Source organism: Gigantopelta aegis, chromosome 3 (genome assembly GCF_016097555.1).
Source record: "Gigantopelta aegis isolate Gae_Host chromosome 3, Gae_host_genome, whole genome shotgun sequence".
Lineage (NCBI taxonomy): Eukaryota > Metazoa > Mollusca > Gastropoda > Neomphalida > Peltospiridae > Gigantopelta > Gigantopelta aegis.
Genome location: NC_054701.1, coordinates 43,768,384 through 43,784,024, shown reverse-complemented (window position 1 = coordinate 43,784,024; position 15,641 = coordinate 43,768,384). Strand labels below are relative to the sequence as shown.

Here is a 15,641-nt window from a genome sequence, read left to right as displayed (position 1 = left end):
CTTTCGAGGCAGTATTGTTTATCTTGATATGTTACTGAATAAGTATATGGTTATTCTATTTATTTTAATTCTGATTTTATGGAAGATTTTCAAACCTGTGAAATGTAAGTGTCTGAAAAGGAGACTGAAGCTTCATAGCTGTGACATATCGCTGATGGCTTGAGTAACGCGAGCAGACATGTCGATTCCCAATATTGGGTTCTTTGTCTAAGATCAGTATTGACACTTAACCTTTAGACTACTGCCCAATATTGGGTTCTTTGTCTAAGATCAGTATTGACACTTAACCTTTAGACTACTGGATTAATTTTGAACAAAAACCACGTTGAGTGGGTACAAGTTTATAATTTTTTACTCTCATATATTCACTTAAATGTTTGATAAATACATGAAATAAAGTTCATATATGAATCGGTAAGTATTATTTTCGTGTCTTTTTTTTGTAACTTTTATTATTTTAGATCGGCTAATGGTGATTAAAATTAGGCAAAAAATCGAAAAAGTTGCGTCTACTTACGGGCATTTGTGGCCAGCTGTCCAGTATTTATGTCCATTATTCCCGATAAGTGGTTTTCTGACCAGAATTATTTTTTAAAACCATCAAATTTATTATCAAATTAGCTGTCACAATCAGCTATCGATCCCTGAAAATGACTGTGACGTAAAAAGGTTAATAGAAGAAATAAAAAATAAAAAAAAGGTTACAAGCCAAAAAAAAATATTGACTGCTCGGCCGAATAATTATATAATTTGGAGCATTTTAGGACAGTCCAAAATTAAATAAGAGAAAGAAGAGAGGATCGGACTATTTATAAAAAAATTTAATGTTATTTCGGCATAAAATTTTGAACGTGGATCTAAAAGTTTAAAGTCCGATCGATATATCCACGCGAGTGGCCTCGTTAGGCCGTTTGGGTGCACAGCTTAAAGGGACGAGATGGGTTGCATCCCGTCAAGAAAACCCCTAGATTGATAGACGTTGAAGGTGTAGTGCTGTGCTGAAATACAGATCTTGAGAAGCCAGATCTGTGTGAACGAGAGAATATCAGACTAGGGTATAGTCCAGTCGTCATGGGTTGGTATAGTGGTGCGGACGGGCCCGACTCCGGAGGATACGAGATGGTATCACTATAAAGCAAATAGTCTAGAAAAAGAGTAGTAGGGGCCGACCCCGCTTCCTATTTCTTCTTAGAGTGGGGCGGTCAATCTTCCAGTGCTGCTAGGACAGGCTCGGACATGTAGAGACTAAACGCGAACAACCGTGGCGTTCTGCAGAATGGCCGTCGTACGAGTCACGAAAAAAAAACAAGTCGACGGTCAGATGGAGAAATGACGTGGAGGCAAAGAATCTCGCTAAAAAAGAATCCAATTGAAAAAATCAAAACAAAAACCACCATTTTGAAAGAAAGAAAAAAATTTCTTTAATTATATTTCCGTTTCCAGTGAGTGTCGTGTGCAAAACGGCGGGGAATATGAATTGGGGAATGCACTGTATACGGTGTACAGTATTTCGACTGACGTGACGTCGGGCGAGATATCTCGCCTGCAGTACTCGGAAGGTTAAGCAAATGTCCTGGCATGATTTCAAGCATGGTATTTGGTGTCTTATGAAAAAGTGATTATCACACTACTTTGTGACATTGCAGCATTTAAACCATTGAATATGACAGTAATTATTTTGTTTAAAAGGTTCTGTATTTCATTTTTGTATTAATTGAAGTTCTTAAATTATTTTCAGGATTTTCTGGTGGATCTGGCAGAAAGAGGACTTTCGATAGCGACAGTGATTAGGTAGAATGGATCAGCAAACATCTTCATTAAAATCTTTTAAAGGACACTTCTCAGAATGTGGTTTACAGAACCGTTGACAACTTTACTTTTTATGTTGCTTTACAGGAGACAATTCTATAACAAAAGCCCAAGTGAACATTTTTTTAATGTACAAAATATAGGACCAGTTATTAAAAATGCAGAAAATACTGTACCTTTTTGGTGGTGGTAATTAAAACTGCTTTTAAAATTGTTCATGCGAAATGTTTGGACAGAATATTTTAATATTCTTAATCAAAAGAATGTTCAAATAGAAACTGTTACGTTTATAGCCAGCACATAAACCCCATATTTTAAAGGAACCATAACCCATTTCGATTGTTGTCTGTTATTAGTTGGGCATTTTGTAAAAATTCAATCCATTTAAGCATGTTCATGTTGCATAATTTTATGTTTTATGCTACACGTATTGCTGCATTAACTTGAAATAAATAGATAAAATTATTATTTAGTGGCTAATTTTGTTTTCTTTTTATTTAGGTTTGTTAGAGATTGAGGGGGTTACGCTTTTTCAGATTTAAGAACTGCTGTTTCTAGATTAATTAAGCATTTAAATATATCATCCAGTTCTGTTTGGTACATATGAGGTTCTAAATTGGAATACTTTAATCTTGTATGTACTGATTTTTGTAGGGAATGGTAAGTGTGACGAATCTCGTGAGAACACTGCTTCACTAGATCTAGATCAAATTCACACTAACTGGATGACTGGAATCCCTAGTGTGCTGGGGGTGGGACGTAGCCCATTGAGCTATTGCTCATTCCAGCCAGTGCACCACGACTGGTATATCAACGGCTGTGGTATGTACTACCCTGTCTGTGGTATGGTGCATATAATAGATACCTTGCTGCTAATTGAAAAGAGTAGCCCATGAAGTGGCGACAGGGTTTCCTCTCAAGTGTGGTCCTTAACCATAAGTCTGACGCTATATAACCATAAATGAAATGTGTTGAGTGCGTTGTTAAATAAAACATTTCTTTCTTTCCCAAATGTGCTTCTTCGATTTGCACAGGTTTTGATCCACTTGAACAGTATTGAACAAATTTGACTCTTAATTGAAGACCAGTCCAAAACATGTCCATATAGATGTGGTTTAAAACACATTACCAGGGATGTGTTAGGGTTCTGGTTTAAAATTAGTAGTTGGTGCAGGGGATGGACCACAATTTTCGAGTTTTGTTACAGGTAGTACTAGACCAAATAACTCTGCTGGTTAGAAGAGCAGTTAATACCACAAGTCTTGTGATGCGGATAATGATTTGTGTAAAAAAAAAAAAATCTTGGCCAAACATGCAATTTTATTTTACCTAGTACCAGTGTTGAGTAGCCATGTGCTTGAAACATGTATGGTGGGGTACCTGTGTATGTAATACAATTTTTAAAAAAAAAGTACTCTTTTAATTTTGTGTGGAACTGGTAGTCTGACGCTACACATTGAAATGAGCAGCTTCACATACAATTTTTTCTCATTCACTAAGGGCGAGGGGTGGTAGTAGTTGTATTTGTGCTACATGTACATTGATACGCTGCAGGTAGGAGTTTTAGCCACATACGTTACTGTTGTAGTCTGTGATTCGGTGGTATACATCCTACATAACATTTTCAAGCTCTCACAACTCCGATAGCTAGGAAATAAAAACAATTTGGGCGCACCAACAGATCATAAAACTGACAGAAACTGCAGGGTATTTTTCATCCAGAATGGTAGACCCAAGATGTGTTAATGTTCACTTGGAGACTTAATTATTGAGAAAAAAAAAATCAGAATCTTTACCAGTGTTGAAATCACTGATCCATTATTTTAGAATTGTGTAGTAACGTGATGTAGAGCACCGTGATGTAGAGCACAACTGCTGAAGTAATTATATTGAGGTTTTAACATGCACAAAACGGTTTAAGGTCTTTTATGGCTGTAGTTAAATGAATAACATTGAAAAACAAATATTCATCATAAATGCGTATTGGTGTAAACTTTTTTTGCATTCTTTGGTAAATTACAAATGAATGGAAGGGGTATTTTGAGTTGTAAAAGTAAAAAAAAAAAAATCATCATGAGTAAGGTTTCTAGACGTGGGAATCGGATGTCTCTTGCTTCTAGTGGGTGGGGTGTGTTCAGAGGCGTTCTCTAGACTGGTTTTTGCGCCCAACATTAATGCGACAACTATAGAACACTGGTGCCTGTCAAACTTCAAGAGCATTGATTCCCGCGCAAGCCAAGTAATTGACCACTTTTTGGCCTAGTAGGGGAGTGTCGAAGGTAACCACACTTAGGGGCCATTAAAATATTACGTCTTAATTTTTTACCAAAATAGCGTTACGTAATATTTGAATGACTCCTCTACGGCAAACCTCTGGAACATGTTTGCTAATCTTAGGTTCACGTCTGCATGTTGAACCAAATGACATTGGGAACTAAAGTACTGTCGGAAATAGAATAAAAATGATTTTCGTAGATTATTTCTTGCATATTAAATATTTTGTAAATATCTATTTAATGATAAGTACTTAATTTAGCATTTACTTGTTTGGGCGCTCATTGATGTTCAAGGTGGTGTTTACTCTTGAAATTAAAAGACAAATGTCGGTGAACAGGTGATTTGTGCACTTTATTGGAACAGACTATAACAAATTTTGGACAAGTGTCAATTTCATTGCTGTTACAATGTGAGGGACTGATGATGGTTTACCCCTATCCCTTTCCAAAACAAAATATTTGTAGTCATTTATAAGTAACTTTTGAGCAAAACTGTCAAAAACCATTATGAGTGATCCATTATACCGGCATTAAAGGTGCTATCCCAATGTTGCACAATGACAGCTATTGCAAATCATTTTTTTTTAAATAAAATTTTGATTTAACATTTAAAGAAGACGCCTTTAACAATATGCCCATAAATGATTAAAGAAAATAATTTTATCTACTGGTAGAAAATAAATTTTTATTGGGGAATCTATCACAGCTCACATATAATTATGATATAGCACCTTTAAATTGTTGCAAGACTGTACATTTTTAATGTGCTTATATTGAATTTATATTCAATAAATATGCTTGTCATAATTAATCATTTATGCTGCAATTCAAAATAATCGGTTAACTTTCAGTTTTAAATTAAAAGTTTGTTTAAGGATAAATGAAATTGACACATATCGATCAAAATGTGTTAGTCTGTTCCAATAAAGGTCACAAATCACTTGTTACCGAAATCTTTATTTTAATTCCAAGAGTAAACACCACCTTGTACATCAATGAAAGCCCAAACAAGTCCATGCTAAATTAGGTAGAGTATCATTGAATGGGTATTTACAAAATATTTACTTGCCAGTTTAATATGAAGGAAATAATTTTTCTTTCTATTTCCGACAGTACTATAATCAATAGTTCGCGAACCAGAGCATTACAACTGGTATATCGAAGGCAGTGTTTGACATCCAATAGCCAATTACATAGTAATAAACCAATGTGCTCTAGTGGTGATAAACAAAACAAACTTTAACTTTGTCACTGAACGCTGGCCACAATAAGCGAGCACCTGAACATGCAGTTTGTTTCAAGGACTGGAATGTGTAGGTGGACAGCAAAATAAGTTGAAAATAGGAAGAATCGACAGAAGAAAAGAGTGATTATTTAGATGGTGTCGGATATGACACGTATTTGAACAATGTTATGAAATATGACGGCCTGATATTGATTTCAACACGCATCTTAAAGAGCAATGCTTTCATTTCACACACAAAAATGTGGTATGTGTTGTATTTTAATTAGAAATTGCATATTGAAGATCCCCGCTGGAACATTGTAAAACTTAAGCTGGACGCACACTGCCCTTGCGTGCTATGGTTTTTGACCGGCGTCATTTACAAACGACGCCGGCAAATATCAAATTATTTTGATTGCTGCGCCAAGGACCGCCAGCATGCAATCACTGCGATATGGTTACGGCGTTATCCGCACACCAAAGTATGCGGCTCTGCGATTCGTGGCGCCGATCAAAAACCGTAGTCCGCAAAGGGCAGAGTGCGGCCAGCTTAAGTTTTACAATGTTCCAGCGGGGATCTTCAATATGCAATTTCTAATTAAAACACAACACATACCACATTTTTTTTGTGAAATGAAAGCATTGCTCTTTAAGATGGAATATCCTGTCGAAATTGTTTATTTAGCCTTCTAGTTGTAGCCACGAAAATGGGTTCTTCATTTTCTAAAAGAAAAGAAAAGAAAAAAGTTTATTTAACATTCAGCATTCAACACATTTTAACTATGGACCACAATGTACCGAGTTCGCTACTCCATGGGCTACTATTTTTCAATTAGCAGTTAGGGCTCTTTTAAATGCACCAACTCTCGGAAAGAAACCTACTAAATACTTCTGTAATGTAGAATCGAGGAACTACTATAGCAAATTTATTTCCAAAATAGAATTCGATAACGGTAATCTAATAACAGAACAAACAAAAATCTTAGAGGAAACTAAAAAATTCTATGAAAACTTACTCTAAACGAAATCCATCTACTGGCGATAACATTAAAAATATTAATAATATTAATGCAAATAAACTATAAGATGCAGCAGCAGAAGGCTTAGAAGGAAAAATAAAATATATTGAAGCACTAGAATGTCTTAAAAATATGAAAAACGATAAAAGCCCTAGTTGAGATGGTTTTACGGCTGAATTTTTAAAATTATTTTGTATTGACCTAGGTCACTTTACTGTTAGATCTCATAATTATAGTTATAATATAAATGAAATGTCCAACACTCAAAAATTAGGAATTATTACTTGTATACCGAAATTAAATAAACCAAAGCAGTTTTTTAAAAAAATAATTGGCGTCCTATTACTTTATTGAACTGTATATACAAAATAGCTTCAGGATGCATAGCCAATAGAATAAAAACAGTACTTGATACAATTATTGCTAAAGATCAAATTGGTTTTATCAAAGGCAGGTATATTGGTGAAAATATACTATTAATATTTGACATAATGGACTATACAGAAAGACAAAAAATACCAGGTATCTTGGTTTTGGTAGATTTTGAAAAAGCCTTCGACTCTGTCTCCTGGGATTTTATTGAACAAACACTAGATCTTTTTAACTTTAAATATTCAATAAAAAAGTGGATAAATACTCTTTATAAAAATTCTGTGTCGCGAATATTACAAAATGGGTTTCTATCAGAAAGTTTTATGTTAGAAAGAGGTTGTAGGCAAGGCGATCCACTATCCCCCTATATTTTTATCATATGTGCTGAAATTCTAGCAATATTAATCAGAAATTCAAATGATATTAAAGGAATACATATTGATGGGGAAGAATACCTTCTATCTCAGTATGCAGATGATACCACCTTTATTTTAGACGGATCACCCCAGTCCCTGGACAGTACTTTAAGTGTATTAAACATGTATGCAAATGTTTCTGGTTTGAAAATAAATTACTCGAAATCGAAAATTATATGGATAGAAAGTAAGACATTCTCAAAAGAGGTCTTTCATCCATCAGAATAGAAGCTAGAATGGGGAGCTGAATCTTTTAGTCTATTAGGAATAAACGTTTCTCTAAATATGAAACAAATGATTGATGAAAATTATGAATATAAAATATTGGAAATGAAGAAATCTATGAAACAGTGGTCAACAAGAAAATTGACCGTTTTGGGTAGAATTATTGTGGTAAAATCGCTTGTAATACCCAAAATAACGCATTTACTTATTTCTTTACCAAACCCACCGGAAAGAATATTAAAACAAATAAATAAATTACTTTTTAATTTTGTATGGCAAAACAAACCTGACCGGATAAAAAGAACAATACTAGTTCAAGATTATGAAAAAGGTGGGCATTAAAACTGACTTGGATAAAAAGACTGTTTGGGTCAAATTCTAAATTGGCAAATATATTTCAGTCTATAACAGGTTTAACAACCAGAGACTTAGTTCTACAAGGTGATTTTTTAATTCCGCTTAGGATAAAGAACATTAAAAATATGTTTTGAAAGGATGTATTAAATAGTTGGATTTTATTTCAACAAAAATTAACATTTCAAAATGAAGAAGAAATTCTAAGTTTGAACATTTGGAATAATAGTAATATACTAATAGACAGAAAACCTATATTATATAAGAATTTCATTGAAAAGGGCGTTACATTTTTATATGATTTACTAGATAGCCAAGGGCAGTTTATGGATTATAACACTTTTAATGCAAAATATAATATACGAAAAACAAATCGGGAAGTAGAGAAATATATAAAGTACTGAATAAGGCTACTGTAGTTCCTACATCACAATTGAAATATTCTCGTGAAGGATGCTGTTTTCCTACTTTTACATAGGATTATACAAACAAATTCGTTTTTATATAAAATGAAGTAGGCTATATTGCTTCCAGTACTTGTAACTTTTATAATCAGCAACCAGAAACATTGCAACACTTGTTTTATGATTGCCCTAAAGTCAGTGAACTTTGGAAAACTATAGAACAATGGTTACAGCAAAAAGACGAATATATTCAGCTTGATAAAAGTATGGTTGTATTCGGCAGCATACATACAAATCATAAATTTGTGAATTGGCTTATTGTCAATGTAAAGCATTATATATATAGAACAAAACTTCACGGGAATATCCTTCATATAACTAGAATTAAAAATGTAATTACAGATAAATTACAAATAGAGAAATACATACTTTATAAAAACTGTTCACATTAAAGAGTTTGATGAAAATTGGACACCTTGGCAAAGATGTCTAGAAAATTAAACTTGGCCTTAATAGTTAAAAATAACTGCAATATAAGACATATACTGTTGGTGGTGTGTTTTTTTGTGGTGTTTTTTGTAACCTAAAAGCCAATAACGTTTGTTTTCTATATTTGGAAATATGGATTTTTCTTTTCTTCTTTTCTCTCTGTCTATCTGTTTAATTTCTCTTTTATTATATATTTAGTCTGTCATTAATTTTGTGCTCCAAATTTGACTGTTTCAATTAACTAGTAATTTTATTGAATGCACTTTATATTTATGTATCTATTGTAAGATAATGATTTCAGGGTCCCAACCCTGACATTATCAATATATAAATATTTGGGGCAATTAATATTTTTTTTTTTAAAACCTCTCGGAAAGAATAATACGTACCACAACAACCTTGCTACAAACGTGGTTAGGTCTACAGACACTCAATCATGATGTGTTACCTCCCGCCTTTCATATGAATTTTTCGGTGAGGGCATAGGTGCAGGCGCGTGTGTATGGGGTGGGTTTGGGGGATCGAACCCCTCCCCCTGCCAAATAATGTTTTCTTCTTTTTTTTTCAAAATATTTTCCGGGGGAGCATGACTCTACCCACCTCCACCCCCTGTAAACGTCGCTCGCCACAGTTGTGCTGACGCGCCTGTATCTACAGGACTAAATCACAATCTTGAGAAGGCCTACCCCGATTTCTTTTTACCTCTTGGTCTCGCTGGTCCTGAAAGTATAAAGAAACTTAGTCAGTAATTGGCAGTCGTGTTCTATAAATTTTATTTATATAAATATATACACGTATATATATGTGTATAGTTGGTCTAAAACTAATTAAAATATATGGGATAATTGATTAATTAGACTACACAAGCTTGAATAATCGTTTTAGTTATTAAATTAGGGGCCGTATGTAACACTGTTTTTGTCAAAATTAGACACCCTCCCCCCCCACCCCCCGTAACGTTCCGTAACGCTAGACCATACACCCCTTAAATATTATGTAAAGCTTGGCTACCCCCACCCCACCCCACTCAAATTCATTGACAAGTCATGCGATGAGTGTAGTATAATTAATTATTTTGTGATTCTGGAACTGAGCACAAATACGCATTTCATCTTTATTGCTGGTATACGTCTATCCATAAAGTAAAGTTTGTTTTGTTTAACAACAATACTAGAGTATATCGATTAATTAATCGTCGGCTATTGAATGTCAAACGTGGTAATTCTGACTCATAGTCATCAGAGGAAACCCGCTATATTTTTTCATAAGCAGCAAGGGATCTTTGATATACACTTTCCCACAGACAGGAAAACACATATCACGGCATGTGGCCAATTGTGGTGTACTGGTTGGACCAAAGAAAACAAAATCGGCTGATCGGTCCCAACGAAGTGGTTCGATCCTGCGACGCAAGCACCTCGGGTGAGCACTCAACCGACTGAGCTAAATCCGGGACCATGTCTAACTATAAATACCTACGTTAAACAGCTTGTTCTGAATGTGCACGTAAAACCCTATGACATGACATGACATTGTCGCCGTGACAGCTAGAGCATTTATGGGGTCAAAAAAAAAAAAAAAAAAAAAAAAAAAAGAAAGAAAGAAAAGAAAAAAAGAAAAGAAAAGATTTTAGTAATTAAGAAAAAGTGCGTTACGAAACGCTATAAAACGCTGATAATCGGAAAGAGTAGCCCATGAAGTGGCGACAGTGGGTTTCCTCTCTCAATATATGTATGGTCCTTAAACATATGTCTGACGCCATATAACCGTAAATAAAATGTGTTGAGTGCGTCGTTAAATAAGACATGTCTTTCTTCCCTACCGCACGTGACATATAAATCTGTCGCGTCGCGCGTATGCGGTTAGGATGCGGCAATAGAAATAAATGATTTCTGAAATAATCTCTCGCGTCGCTCGCGGCCGATTAAACTATATCCTAACCGGCCGCGAGCGACTATTTTAGAAATCATTGATTTCCATTGCAGCTCGCTTCAGCCAGTGCACCACGACTGGTACATCAAAGCCGTGGTATGTGCTATTCTGTCTATGGGATGGTGCATATAAAAGATCCCCTGCTGTTGATCGAAAAGAGTAGCCCATGAAGTGGCGACAGCGGGTTTCCTCCCTCAATATCTGTGTGGTCCTTAACCATATAACCGTAAAAATAAATGTGTTGAGTGCGTCGTTAAATAAAACATTTCCTTCCTTCCTTCCATTGCAGCATCCTAACTGCACGCGCGCTACGCGACATATTTATATATTTATTTAGGATACAGTTTTAGGGGTCGTCCATAATTTTCAACATTTTGACAAGTGTATAAAGAGTACACTTTTGACCACCCCCTCCCCCCCCTCCTAAAAGTGTACATCCCCAAATGAAAAATGTTGATCGTCATTTTTTTTTTTTTTTTTTAAAGTGTACGCTCATGAAAATGTTGAAAATTATGGACGGCCCCTTACATCCATTCACCACCTCGAGCGTTAGGCCTATGTAGGCCTAATATTTGAATGACCCCTTCTTTGCAATAGAGTATTGAGTAGAGTTGCAATTTGCAATAGACTATTGAGTAGAGTTGTGGTAAAAAAAACACCAATAATAATAAATTTTTAAAAATCTATGTGTAGATTATTTCTTAAAACCTCAGTAAACCGAACACTCCTATAACCGAACATTTTATTCGGTCCCAATGGTGTTCCGAAGTTCGGTTTAGAGACGTTTCACTGTATATTAAAAGTGAACATAAATATATTAAAGTGAAGGTTTTGGACTTCACTTGATTTAATACAAACTGTTACGAATGGTTTATATCAAAACAGCAAGCCGCGAGCAATGTTGAGGAAAATTAAAGGGACTGTATCATAGTTGCACAAGGAGCCGTTTAAAACAAATTAGGCATACGTTACGCTTAGAAAGGGTAGAGTAGGCCTTATCATGGGATACTGTAGGCCTACGAAATGTTATATGGGGAGAGAGACGCGTTTAATTATCTAAAACATTTTTTAAAAGTTTCTTTTGTTTAACGACATCACTATAGCACATTTATTTATTTAAAATCAGCTATTGGATGTCAAACATTTGGTAATTTTGACGTATAATCTTAGAGAGAATACCCGCTGCATTTTTGTTTTGGTAGAAAGGGATTTTTATATGCCCCATTCCACAGACATGATAGCACATACCACGACCTTTGATATTCCAGTTCAGTGTATCTGCCAGCAAGAAATTTTTGGGTATGGCACTATGGAAATGAATGCAACCACAGTCAACAGGGGGTATGGGGGGTGGGGTGGGGGGGGGGTGGGGGGGGGGGGGGGGTATCTAAAACATTTTTTAAAAGTTTCTTGTCAAAAGAACTTTTCATAACATTTTACTGTCTTTTATTTCTTCCCAAACAAAACAAACGTGCCCTAATGGCGATTTTCCAACAAAATTATTTATTAATTTGTGCTTTAAAATGTAAAGATAAATATGTTGATGAGTATAAATAATGTAATACGGAATTCAGGAGGATGACGGTGAACAATACATTCTAATTTTGATATTAATTGGACATAGGTTACGTGTGTGATCCATTAATTTGTATTTATTTTTGTCAAGTATAGGTATAAATAGCAAAACATTGCACTTATAACTACGAGGGGGCGGAATTTAGTTCAGTCGGTTGAGCGCTCGCCTGAGGTGCTTGCGTCGCAGGATCGAACCACCTCAGTGAATCCGTTCGACTAAAAAAAAATTCTTGTTCCAACCAGTGCACCACAGCTGGCCAAAGGCCGTGGTATGTGCTTTCCTGTCTGTGGAAAAGTGCATATAAAAGATCCTTTGCTGCATTAGAAAAATGTAGCTGGTTTCCTCTGTTGACTACGTACGAGTACAAATTACCAAATGTTTGGCATCCAATAGCCCGTGATTAATTAATCAATGTGCTCTAGTGGTGTCGTTAAACAAAACACACTTCTTCTTATAACTACGATGATGCACCTTTAACGTTAACTAGGCTCATGAATATTAAGTGACGTGCAACTGCATCACTCGGTGGTTTTCAGCAATACTAACAAAACAAAAACGAAGAACAACAACGCATACAATAAAAGGGAGGGATTTCCAAAGGAAAAGAGTTTATCTTTTGGATTACACATAATGAATCAACAGAAGGCGACTTTTCAAGGTAACTAAATCTCCGATTTCTGTCATGAATCCATTCAGCCATGAAAGGCAGAACGTAGCGTATTATTTTGTCACTCCACCGTTCTATTTATACACAACATCTGGTGGTTTGATTTTTATTTAATACGGCATTTAATATAAAAATTATGACAGTGCCGTGAAATTCACGATACGTCAAAAGGCACGTGCTTTGTTTTAACTACCCGATATAACGTTCATCCTGGATATCGATGTTACAAAGTAAACAGGGTAGGAGTTTCCTTTGGCACTGTCACGTATAAAGAACATTATAAATACTTATCATAGAGAGTTAGGGTTAGGGTTAGGGTGACAGTGCCAAAGGAAAGTCCTTCCACCACGGCAACCATAAAGTTAAACCCAGACATGATGGGGGTACACGTGTGAAGGGGTAGGGTTGAGGTCAATCTAATTCAAATTCCAGTCCAGTTGACCTTTCATTCAACCAATCAAAACCTTAGTGCAAAATCATGCCAGTGATTTGAAAAAGAATTTGAAAACATTCGGATTTATGCCGAGTATATACGAAATGATTCGGGTGAATTACGAAGTATGCTGGAAACTAATTTCAATATAAAATTTTATATAAAATTCGTTACAAGACGAAAAAACCAAACCGTGATGGTATAGCCATAAAATCTGTTTATATTAGTATACAATCCAGATTTTATTACTCACTTTCCCCTGTGTTTTTTCAATGTTGAAATAGACCAACAAGTTCGCCTATTGCATAAATAGTCTCGATCGATATTTTTTAGAATTTGTATGCTCCCGAATAACGTTATAAAAGGTGAAGTGTAATTGGTCGATATTTAAATTGTTATTTATAGATGAAATGTCACCTGGGCATGGGAGTCCACGCAATGCTGTTAGATCTACTGACAAAACCAGTAGAGCTAATTTTAATCAGATTGGGTTGAGGTGACTGCATCCATTGATTTTAGCCCTAATGCATTTGATAGAGCAGCCACCACCATAAGCCTCACCACCACCCCATTATAAAAATAATGCAGAAAACGTAATAATTTCAGAAGCTAAGGAGAGATGGAAGTGTTTTCTATATATGTTCTTGCACTTTGTTCTGATATCAGCTCCCTCCCCCTCCCAATTTTTTATATTTTTTATTTTATTTTATTTTTATTTTATCCCTCTTTCCTTTCTCTCCTTTGAATTCCATCTCATTTCTTCCTGATCTGGCAACTCCTCCTATCTTTCAACTTCTTCCGCTGTCCACCTCCACATACCAGTCCTTGTCTCTCCAACTGCGACAGATGCTTGTCTCTTGTGGCTATCTGTGCCACACACCTGTTCCCTATTAGCTTTTAGCTGTGGGCTTAGTCTGACCACTTCGGGTAGGTTTCAGTAGTTACTTCTGGCATTGTTTAGAGGCACTTGTAACACCTACTATATACCCCTACTACCGTCGGTCGTTAGTGCCGTGGATGCAGGGAAATACAAGCCCTCCCTCCCCAATGATTTAAAGTGTTGATACTTGTATGCCCAGGTTTCCTCTCTCATCAGTGTGGTCATTAACCATAATATGTGTGATGCTAAATACACCTGTAACTGTAAATAAAATGGGGGGGGGGGGGCAATCCATAAAGTATGTATGTGTACAAATCTCCAATTTAAGGGGAAGAAAGGAAGGAAGGAAATGTTTTATTTAACGACGCACTCAACACATTTTATTTACGGTTATATGACGTCGGACATATGGTAAAAGGACTACACAGATATTGAGAGAAGAAACCTGCTGTCACCACTTCATGGGCTACTCTTTTCGATTAACAACAAGGGATCTTTTATATGCACCATTCCACAGAACAGACAGGATAGCACATACCACAACCTTTGATATACCAGTTGTTGCGCACTGGCTGAAACAAGAAGTAGCCCACTGGGCTCACCAACTGGGATCAATCCCAGACCGACCGCGCATCAAGCGAGCACTGTACCACTGAGCTATGTCCCGCCCCTAACCAAATTCAGGGTAGTGTCGGATTTGGTTTTTATAAATTGCTGTGGGTAGCAAAGGCGTAGCATGATCTGGACCGGGTGTGTGTGTGTCCGAATTTGAACCAAGTGGACCCTTTTTCTATTTTGTTTTTGCACCACCAGAATATTCATATTATGTATAAACCTGTATGTTTTAGTTCTGAAAGCGGGTCATTTAACTTGAGCAAACCCCCCCCCCCCCCCCCCCCCCCCCCCCCCCAGCCTACAAACTTGGGTAGGGAACATCACCGATGGCACTTTTTCGGTAAAATTTCTGAACAACAGCATAATGAATATATCTGGCGCAGAACCCTGAAAATTGCGAGAACAATAATTTTGTTCGCGCATTGAATTAAGGGCACCACTTACATGGATATAGTGGGTTATGAAAAAAAGAAATGGGTTACCTGAATTTGTTTCTTCATATCTGATGAATGGATTACGCACATTTTCATTTCTCAGAGGTATGTGGTATACAAATTTCAGGTTTGGTATCAGTATTTTAGGGGTGATTTACCTCGGTATGGGTACAGTATTTGGTGTTGACACAATACCGATATTAAGCGATATTTTCGGTATACTCAGCTTTAAATGCATGCCCGAGTTAAAGTCTCACTCTCTAAATAAAATAAAATTCAATACACAAGACCCTCATCTCACTCTTCTTTTCAGCTATTTTGCGTTCGTCAGATATATTGTTAGTTTTTACTAAATGGTGAATTTCTTAAATTTCGGTATTTTGAAATTTGCTTGGTATGGTAATTTGGTATTGACATGATACTGATACCAAATGGTATATATGGTATATCACTTGTCTTTAGTGTACAATATCTGCTAGCCCAAGTACTCTGCCATTTGAGAGCTAGACAGACAT

The 15,641-nt window shown here is 36.0% G+C and overlaps 3 protein-coding genes across 7 annotated transcripts in view; 2 read left to right on the top strand and 1 right to left on the bottom strand.

Moving 5' to 3' along the window:
* LOC121368087 (nucleolin-like) overlaps positions 1 to 2,277 on the top strand; it is a 32,802-nt gene extending 30,525 nt beyond the window's left edge. For all 5 annotated transcript variants that reach the window (XM_041492632.1, XM_041492634.1, XM_041492631.1 and 2 more), the window contains one exon: positions 1,739 to 2,277. In XM_041492632.1, the coding sequence (XP_041348566.1) occupies positions 1,739 to 1,791 (53 nt within the window). In that variant the 3' untranslated portion in view covers positions 1,792 to 2,277. The remainder of the gene's footprint in view (positions 1 to 1,738) is intronic.
* The window catches only part of LOC121368090 (ubiquitin thioesterase OTU1-like), a 50,026-nt gene extending 40,752 nt beyond the window's left edge, over positions 1 to 9,274 (bottom strand). Inside the window, exons 1-2 of the mRNA XM_041492640.1 lie at positions 8,979 to 9,274; positions 5,927 to 6,033 (exon numbers count right to left, since the gene is read on the bottom strand). Of these exons, the coding sequence (XP_041348574.1) occupies positions 5,927 to 5,953 (27 nt within the window). The 5' untranslated portion in view covers positions 5,954 to 6,033; positions 8,979 to 9,274. The remainder of the gene's footprint in view (positions 1 to 5,926; positions 6,034 to 8,978) is intronic.
* Positions 9,275 to 12,578: 3,304 nt separating this feature from the next.
* Positions 12,579 to 15,641, top strand: part of LOC121368088 (6-phosphofructo-2-kinase/fructose-2,6-bisphosphatase-like) — an 87,935-nt gene continuing 84,872 nt past the window's right edge. The window contains exon 1 of the transcript XR_005957474.1: positions 12,579 to 12,755. The gene's annotated coding sequence lies outside the window, so the exon portion shown is untranslated. The remainder of the gene's footprint in view (positions 12,756 to 15,641) is intronic.